Source organism: Solanum tuberosum, unplaced genomic scaffold (genome assembly GCF_000226075.1).
Source record: "Solanum tuberosum cultivar DM 1-3 516 R44 unplaced genomic scaffold, SolTub_3.0 scf00424, whole genome shotgun sequence".
Classification (NCBI taxonomy): domain Eukaryota; kingdom Viridiplantae; phylum Streptophyta; class Magnoliopsida; order Solanales; family Solanaceae; genus Solanum; species Solanum tuberosum.
Window position 1 is genome coordinate 30968 of NW_006239350.1, and position 9583 is coordinate 40550.

Genomic DNA, 9583 nt, shown 5'->3' on the forward strand with positions numbered 1-9583 from the left:
CTCAATCTCTAAAACGAAACTCTCTTGTGTTTTTGAAATATAAGACCAAATAAGCCTTATATATGCCACATAATATTTTGGGTTATGGGCTAAAGTGGGCTGGTCCTAATAAGACTTTTATTTATCCACATAGGAAGGGAAAAAAGATCATAAACCCAACAACAAGCTCAAAAGAAGCATGCAGCTGAGAGTGGCATTGTGGAGATTCCGACACACTGTCTAATGGTTGGTTTGAGTGATCAAATGGCTAACCTTCAGGAGATGCTCTGCCTTCTAAGAGACAATCTCATTCATCTGCCAATACTAGATCTGGAATTTCATCTTCAAGATATGGATTCTATTATTGTTGATGCCGGACTTCTTATTTACTCATTATATGATATCAAGGGGGAGAAGGAAGACACAACGTTGGAGGATATCAACCGGGAGCTTGGTTTTGATCTTCCCAGAAACATTGAGCCTATCAAGGTGATAGTCTACCTCGTCATGCAAAAGGCATTTCAATGTAACTTGCCAAGGATTCATGGACTACGCTATGTTGATTTTCTATTGAAAAACCTGAAGGATTTCCAAGGCCGTTATTCAGATTCACTCGCTTTCCTAAAGAATCAAATTCAAGTAATTCAAATGGAATTTGAGAGCTTGCAACCTTTCCTGAAGGTTGTTGTAGAAGAGCCACACAATAAGTTCAAGAGACTGAATGAAGACTGTGCTATACAGATAATTAGGAAAGCACATGAGGTGGAATATGTAGTTGATGCTTGTATAAACAAAGGCATTCCTCATCGGTGCCTCAAGCGTTGGCTCCAGGATATCATAAAGGAGATTACTTGTATCAAAGCAAAGATTCAGGAAAAGAACATTGTTGACGATACAATGAAGACTGTCATTGCTCGTACATCATCAAAACTGGCAAGGACTCCGAGGATGAATGAAGAAATTGTTGGGTTTGAGGATGTCATAGAAAATTTAATAAAAAAACTACTGAGTGGAACCAAAGGGCAAGATGTCATTTCAATTCACGGCATGCCAGGTCTAGGTAAGACGACTTTAGCCAACAGACTCTATTCCTACAGGTCAGTTGTCTCTCAATTTGATATTTGTGCACAATGTTGTGTGTCTCAAGTATATTCGTATAAGGAATTTTTATTGTCCTTGCTATGTGATGCTATTGGTGATGCTTCTGTGCATAGAGAACTTTATGCCAACAAATTAGCTGATAAGATTTGCAAAACTTTATTGCCCCGAAGGTACCTTATCCTTGTTGATGACGTGTGGGACAATAGTGCTTGGGATGATTTAAGAGGTTGTTTTCCAGATGTCAATAACAGAAGCAGAATCATTCTAACAACAAGACATCATGAGGTTGCCAAATATGCTAGTGTTCATAGTGATCCCCTTCATCTTCGTATGTTTGACGAAGTTGAAAGTTGGAAGTTGCTTGAAAAGAAAGTGTTTGGTGAAGAAAGCTGTTCCCCTCTCCTAAAAAAAGTTGGGCTAAGAATAGCAAAAATGTGTGGACAACTCCCAATTTCAATTGTTTTGGTGGCTGGTATTCTGTCGGAGATGGAAAAGGAAGTAGAATGTTGGGAACAAGTGGCCAACAATTTGGGTTCCCACATTCACAATGACTCAAGAGCCATTGTAGACCAAAGTTATCATGTTTTACCCTGTCATCTTAAGTCTTGCTTCCTTTATTTTGGAGCATTTTTAGAGGATAGAGTGATTGATATTTCAAGGTTAATAAGGTTATGGATATCAGAATCATTTATAAAAAGTAGTGAAGGCAGGAGCTTGGAGGATATAGCAGAAGGTTACTTGGAGAATCTTATTGGAAGAAATCTAGTAATGGTTACTCAGAGGGCCATTTCAGATGGTAAGGTCAAAGCATGTCGCCTTCATGATGTATTACTCGACTTCTGCAAGGAAAGAGCAGCTGAGGAGAATTTTCTACTATGGATAAAACGGTAATATGATAAGTAATGGTACTTTCAATCAATCAAGTATTTCAAGTTATATTTGAAAATTAATGATAATTTTGCTTATTGATATATTCACAGGGATCGGAGTACCAAAGCTGTTTACTCTCACAAGCAGCATGCTCACTTGGCGTTCACTGAAACGGATAATCTTTTAGAATGGAGTACGTCTGGCTCACTTGTTGGCTCTGTACTTTTTAAGAATTATGACCAATACTTTGCCCATCGCTTCTTATCCTCTCATGCTTTTGAAATTTCACACATTTTACCACATTTCAAGTTTCTAAAAGTAATGGATTTGGAACACCAGGTTGTTATTGATTTTATTCCGACTGAGCTCCCTTATTTGAGGTATTTCTCTGCGCTCATTGATCAGAATTCAATTCCTTCAAGCATATCCAATCTTTGGAACCTTGAAACTCTTATATTAAAGAATACATCAGTTGGGAGAGATAACACGCTATTACTACCTAGTACAATTTGGGATATGGTTAAATTGAGACATCTGCATATTCCTAACTTCAGCCCAGAAAATGAAGAAGCATTACTGAAGAACTCTGCAAAACTTTATGATTTGGAAACCCTTTCCTCTCCATATTTCTCTCGTGTTGAGGATGCAGATTTGATGCTGAGAAAAACACCTAATCTTCAAAAACTGGTATGTAAAGTCCAGTGCTTAGAATACCCCCATCAGCACCATCTTTATAATTTTCCAATAAGGCTTGAAATACTAGAGCTTTATCGATCAAAAGCCTTTAAAAACATCCCCTTTTGCATCTCTGCACCAAATCTCAAATACCTGAAACTCTCTGACTTTTACCTGGATTCTCAGTACTTATCAGAAACTGCTGATCATCTCAAGTACCTTGAGGTACTCATACTGTACTACGTTGAATTTGGTGATCATAGGGAATGGAAAGTGAGCAATGGCATGTTCCCTCAACTCAAAATCTTGAAACTAAAATGTGTGTCCTTGATGAAATGGATTGTAGCTGATGATGCCTTTCCTAACCTTGAACAATTGGTTTTGCGTGGATGTCGACTTCTTATGGAGATCCCTTCTTGTTTCATGGACATCCTTTCTCTGCAATACATCGAGGTAGGAAACTGCAATGAGTCAGTTGTCAAGTCAGCCATGAATATACAAGAAACACAAGTCGAAGATAATCAAAATACTAATTTTCAAGCTCGTTCTCAGCGAGGTACACTACTGAAAAAAGCTTTATTCTGCATGATTTTGATGAATCAGAAATGGCCTAAATTTTATGAACTGTTTTCTCTGTTATCTTACCTGGTGCCCTCGTTTTACATTTGGGTTTTTCTCTTGGTTTTCTTGCGGAAAAAGACGTTGAAATTAAATTTATCTCGTGATGAAGATATATACAAGGCATTTAAAAGATTATTTCTTCGTCCAGGTACTACTTATTTTTTTCTTTCCTTTTTTTTGAGTACACCAAATAGATAGATTCATCTTTTTTGTCTTTTCGATGTGAAGGGGATAAAATCAATTTCAACTGATAGGAATGTGAAGAAACTTACTGTGACCGGAGATGTGGATGCTGATGAAGTTCAATTAGTTGTGGAGAGACTGAGAAAGCGTGGCATGCACTAGCAAAATGCTGAGCTCTGGTGAACTCAAGCATGATGGATTTCCAAATAATGACAACTATTGTAGTCCCAACTTGTCAACACAAATGTGCTATAGTCATTGGCTTACTGTAATACCATTTCATGACGCACACACAAACATTAACTGTAGTAAAGTTTTGATGGATCAGCTGATTTGTTAGTTCAACCCATTGTAATCCGTTCAAATTCAACTCAAAAAATGCCCATTGAGTTATTCTTTAACAGGGTATCCAGAGTTTGTAGCTGGAGCAATTTGGAATATCACATGTAATTTCTTTATGAGTTATTTCGTTTAATAAAAGATTCTGTAAAACGTCCAACGGCTGTTGCATTCATTGTAAACTAAATACATCTCACAATGTAACTATTAAACAAAATTTTCATTTAAGTCCTTGAGGTTTGATGTAAGTCATTATATTTTACGGATCCTGAAGTGAATGGTTTCAGCCTTCTCTATTTCTTATGAGTTCACCAAAATGTTGTGATGCCACTCTGCTACATGTTAGAGAAATGAGAATGTTAGCACCGAGAGTATGGTCTAGCGGTCAGTCAATGAAGCAGGTGAAAACAACAAAAACGAAAAATACTAAAGAGATTTCTTCACATCTATCTAAGTACCGCTAAACAGAGCTACCTGATACCTCTTTGGTCGGAAGAAGCAGGTACTCAGTAAAATGGTCGAGGTGAGCTCGACACCATCAATAACAGCCCAAAAGAAGAACTACAATATACTCAGTGTAATCACACAGGCCACAAGTGGGCTGGGGATGGTGGTGCGTAAGCATATTTTATCTCTACCTTGTGAAGATAGAGAGGTGATTTCAGATAGACCCTCAGCCTAGAGCAAATAATAGACAAATCTGAATTTCTAAGTGTAATAGTCCGATTGGTATTTCACTATTATAGTAAAACTCTATTTTTGTCAAGAACAATCCTTCATAACTCTTTTCTAGACGAGAAGAGATGTCTAAATGCATATACAAACAAAACCAACACCAGTTATACACTAACATATGCAGAACCCTTTAATTCACTATATACTCTATACAAATTAAATGAGTAACTAAGCATTTGAAGAAGGCAAAAATTGTAGTGGTACATACTCTCTGACAAACATGTACTAACAGTACAAAGTATCTTATCCCACATGGTACACGGAGTTGTATAACCCAAAAGTCACTCATCTTTGTTGGTTCTATGCAGTTCTGATGACTGACAAAGTGACATGAAATAGATAAGTCAAGTTGGTTCAGAGATACACTGTCTCAAGGAGCTGAATGCGTATGTAGCAAGATCACTAATGAATAAAGACAAGTGTGCAATAATCAGAGATACTTGTGTCATTCTCTTTTTTTTTTATGGACTAAAATGGAAAAGACATAGGACAGAGAGAATAATATATATACAGTTAAACCTCACTAAATTAATATATAGATGGAACCGGTGTCTTAAAAGGCGGGGGCGCGAGGCGATGCGTTTTACTTAGTATAGAGCGAGGCGTAAGCCTAATGATTCATTTTTCTAAGAACAATATTAATTCATTAAATTACTTAATTATAATAAATTTATACACTTCAAATACAATTGGATATGAATAAGTAATTATCCTTCACGAGATTCAAATGAAAAATATGTGGAGTTAATTAGAGTTAAGTAGAGTAATTTAAACACTTTAATCTGAATCTTTATACATTATACAAAAAAGTAATTATATTTCACCAAATTCAAATGGAAATGAAAAATATATGAAGAAAATTACAACAGAAGTGTTATGTGTCAGTTGGAAAGCTCAAGCGTGGGTCCTACCATACTCCATCACATTTCACTTTTAGGGTATGATTCGTAATTTAATGAAAATGATGACTTTTTTTTTTTGGAGTTAGATATGGGGTCTAAATAACTAAACATAGAGGACAACCCTCTTAAGCAAGCAAATCTTGCAATAATATTTCAAAGACCATGATATTCTCAAATTTTTTATCAATGACTAAAAACTAACATGTTAAACTCTCCTGTGTATGATTCATTGTAATATTTTTTTTATAAATTATAGGAACCACATATTATAAGTACCAAATAACATCATATCCCTTCTAGTTTTTTATTTACCAAAAATCCCTTAAAAATGATGTTTGCGGGATACATAGCGTTGTGCACGGGATACATGCGGGATACATAGCGTTATGCATGGGATACATAGCGTTTGATACATTACACATAGCGGGATACATAGCGTTGTGCACGGGATACATGCGGGATACATAGCGTTATGCATGGGATACATAGCGTTTGATACATTACACATAGCGGGATACATAGCGTTGTGCACGGGATACATGCGGGATACATAGCGTTATGCATGGGATACATAGCGTTTGATACATTACACATAGCGGGATACATAGCGTTGTGCACGGGATACATGCGAGATACATAGGTAAATAAGGGATTTTTGAAATTTTTGAAATAAGTAGGCATAAATGGATATTAAGGTAAGTAAAGGAGTGTAGTTAAGTAATTTGTCCTATTTTTTTTGGTTAAATGATTCATTGTAAAATAAATTTAAGAATCCAATGATTCATTGTAAAATAAATTCATTATACATAATGTTTATTTTTTCTTAATAATCAAATATTATTCATCGTATATTTACTAAAAACATTCAATGTATGATGATGAGAGAATAGACTATATAAGAAATTTAATGAAACCATATCCAAAAATGGCTTCTCAATGTGTCAAAAAATCAACAATGACAGATCAAATACATTATCTGATTTCTTTAAATTGTGTTAGATATATTTGTACTTTTAGAGAATTATTAATTTATAATATCAATGAAGCCATATATTTATATAGGAGTCTTCTAAAAATATATTATCTTATTATCTTATCAAAATGAGTGATTTTTTCCATTGGCCCAAGTCGGGACCGGAAAAAAATATTATCTTAAAGAAATTATTAATTTATCGAGTATTAAGTTAGTGAGATTTTACTGTAATTTGGGTGTGGTCCATGACCATATATATTTTGAAAAAAAACTGCTTTGTAAATTCCAAGTTGGAAGGACATTTCTACAGCCAATGTTGAAATACTATTCTTGTCCTGATTAGGAGATTTATTATTGTAATATAGATAAGTCCCTTTGAGAACTAGAAAGGTTAAATTAAAGATTGAGATCCAATAATGCATATGAACATTTGTCTTTTTCCACAGGGGACCATATATATATATAAGTTACCTAATCAAAGACTCAATGTACAAATCTCTAAAGTAAATTTGTATTTGTATATACAGTATCTTTGAAAGCCCAATTTGTATAAATTATTTAAATGCAGCGAGATATACAAAGGGAAATTAGCATAGCAACTGAAACTATAGATATAGAACGTAATTAGGCAATGGCTTTGTTTTTTGTTTGTCTGCCTCACACTTTATTTGACTGCCTTCCTTGAATACTTTGAATATTCTAAGTACGCCAGCAATAAAGTGAAGAAAGAATTAAACTATAATACTCTGTATTGCTCTTCTTCCATAATAGTTCTAATTCTTGTGTCACAAGGATGAATTTCAACAATGAATTGTCTGATCTGAAAAACTGCTTCCTACTTAGGACGCTGCGAGCCCAGAAATACTCGGATGTTGCAAGGGATCGAATAGATTTCTTTATATGGGAGTTAAAATTCCTTAATTGTTTTCTCCATTTGCAGAGCTTCACTTTTGCAAGTGAATGTGGTATGCTAGATATCTCACAGAAAATGCTAGAAATTTGCAAGAGGCTGTGCGCTATTAGCATCTGGCCGGATGCTAGTTCAGATGATGGATTTGCATGCTGGAAGAAAGTAATTTGGAAGACTAAGCAAGAATTCAGAGCTAAATACTCCTTTCCAAAAACACTACTTGCAGACAACAAGGTAGATGATGATGACGATGATACTAATCCCAAATTTGTGATGGAATTCATCGATGCTGTTGTGGGGAATCTCAATGTTCTAGTCAAGATCAATGATCCATCTTCATTGCTTTTTGTTCCAGGACCCAAGGAACAAATAGAACAAGTGTTCAAGGAGTAGAAGTTATTGAGATTTTTTGTCTGCTTTGTTTCAAACAAATGTATAGAGCCTCAATACCAACATACTACTTTTTATACTCATGCTTTAATTGAGGCTAGCCACATCGCAATGGTTGTGTGGTTGAATTTGCCAATCTATGGAAACAGAAATCAAGACTTGGCTTCAAATGAAGTCAGTTGTTTGCTTTCTGATTTCATGGAAATGAAGATAAAGTCCATTCAGCCAGGCATCAGCCGCAACAATATTTATATTGATGTCTTGAGGGCGTTGAAGTCAACCATACCACATGCTCAAGATAAGCATGCAGCTGAGAGTGGCATTGTGGAGACTCCAACACACAATCTGATGGTTGGTTTGAGTGATCAAATGGCAAACCTTCAGGAGATGCTCTGCCTTCTAAGAGACAATCTCATTCATCTGCCAATACTAGATCTGGAATTTCATCTGCAAGATATGGATTCTGTTATTCTTGATGCCGGACTTCTTATTTACTCATTATATGATATCAAGGGGAAGATGGAAGACACATCATTGGAGGTTATCAACCGGGCACTTGGTTTTGATCTTCCGAGAAACATTGAACCTATTAAGGCGATGGTCTACCTTGTCATGCAAAAGGCATTTAATTGTAACTTGCCAAGGGTTCATGGACTAGGCTATGTCGATTTTCTGTTGAAAAACCTGAAGGATTTCCAAGGCCGTTATTCAGATTCACTCGCTTTCCTCAAGAATCAACTTCAAGTTATTCAAACGGAATTTGAGAGCTTGCAACCTTTCTTGAAGGTTGTCGTAGAAGAGCCACACAATAAGCTCAAGACACTGAATGAAGATTGTATCACACAAATAATTAGGAAAGCATATGAGGTGGAATATGCAGTTGATGCTTGTATAAACAAAGAGGTTCCTCAGTGGTGCATCAAGCGTTGGCTCCTGGATATCATAGAGGAGATTACTTGTATCAAAGCAAAGATTCAAGAAAAGAACACAGTTGAGGATTCAATGAAGAGTGTCATTGCTCGTACATCATCACAATTGGCAAGGACTCCAAGGATGAATGAAGAGATTGTTGGGTTTGAGGATGTCATAGAAAATTTAAGAAAAAAACTACTGAATGGAACCAAAGGGCAAGATATCATTTCAATTCACGGCATGCCAGGTTTAGGTAAGACGACTTTAGCCAACAGACTCTATTCTGACAGGTCAGTTGTTTCTCAATTTGATATTTGTGCACAATGTTGTGTGTCTCAAGTATATTCTTATAAGGACTTGTTATTGGCCTTGCTACGTGATGCTATTGGTGAGGGTTCTGTGCATAGAGAACTTCATGCCAATGAATTAGCTAATATGCTTCCCAAAACTTTATTGCCCCAAAGGTACCTTATCCTTGTTGATGACGTGTGGGAAAATAGAGTTTGGGATGATTTAAGAGGTTGTTTTCCAGATGCCAATAACAGAAGCAGAATCATTCTAACAACAAGACATCATGAAGTTGCCAAATATGCTAGTGTTCATAGTGATCCCCTTCATCTTCGTATGTTTGACGAAGATGAAAGTTGGAAGTTGCTTGAAAAGAAAGTGTTTGGTGAACAAAGCTGCTCCCCTCTCCTAAAAGATGTTGGGCTAAGAATAGCAAAAATGTGTGGACAACTCCCTCTTTCAATTGTTTTGGTGGCTGGTATTCTGTCGGAGATGGAAAAGGAAGTAGAATGTTGGGAACAAGTGGCCAACAATTTGGGTACCCACATTCACAATGACTCAAGAGCCATTGTAGACCAAAGTTATCATGTTTTACCCTGTCATCTTAAGTCTTGCTTCCTTTATTTTGGAGCATTTTTAGAGGATAGAGTGATTGATATTTCAAGGTTAATAAGGTTATGGATATCAGAATCACTTATAAAAAGT

The 9583-nt window shown here is 36.0% G+C and overlaps 2 protein-coding genes across 2 annotated transcripts in view; both read left to right on the plus strand.

The window, feature by feature from the left end:
• The first annotated feature begins 222 nt into the window (after positions 1 to 222).
• On the plus strand, positions 223 to 3601 carry LOC102595834 (putative late blight resistance protein homolog R1B-23). Its single transcript, XM_015303332.1, has 4 exons — positions 223 to 1967; positions 2061 to 3181; positions 3319 to 3394; positions 3475 to 3601. The coding sequence occupies exons 1-3, from the start codon at positions 223 to 225 to the stop codon at positions 3348 to 3350; spliced, it is 2898 nt and encodes a 965-aa protein (XP_015158818.1). The 3' UTR covers positions 3351 to 3394; positions 3475 to 3601.
• A 3815-nt stretch (positions 3602 to 7416) lies between these two features.
• The window catches only part of LOC102596173 (putative late blight resistance protein homolog R1B-17), a 5992-nt gene continuing 3825 nt past the window's right edge, over positions 7417 to 9583 (plus strand). The window contains exon 1 of the mRNA XM_006363190.2: positions 7417 to 8743. Coding sequence (XP_006363252.1) covers positions 7790 to 8743 — 954 coding nt within the window. The 5' untranslated portion in view covers positions 7417 to 7789. The remainder of the gene's footprint in view (positions 8744 to 9583) is intronic.

Coding starts and splice junctions, on each gene's coding strand:
- LOC102595834 (XM_015303332.1), top strand. CDS start 223: ATGGTTGGTTTGAGTGATCAAATGGCTAACCTTCAGGAGATGCTCTGC. Junction 1,968..2,060: donor TTTCTACTATGGATAAAACG/GTAATATGATAA, acceptor ATATATTCACAG/GGATCGGAGTACCAAAGCTG. Junction 3,182..3,318: donor TCAAGCTCGTTCTCAGCGAG/GTACACTACTGA, acceptor GTTTTCTTGCGG/AAAAAGACGTTGAAATTAAA.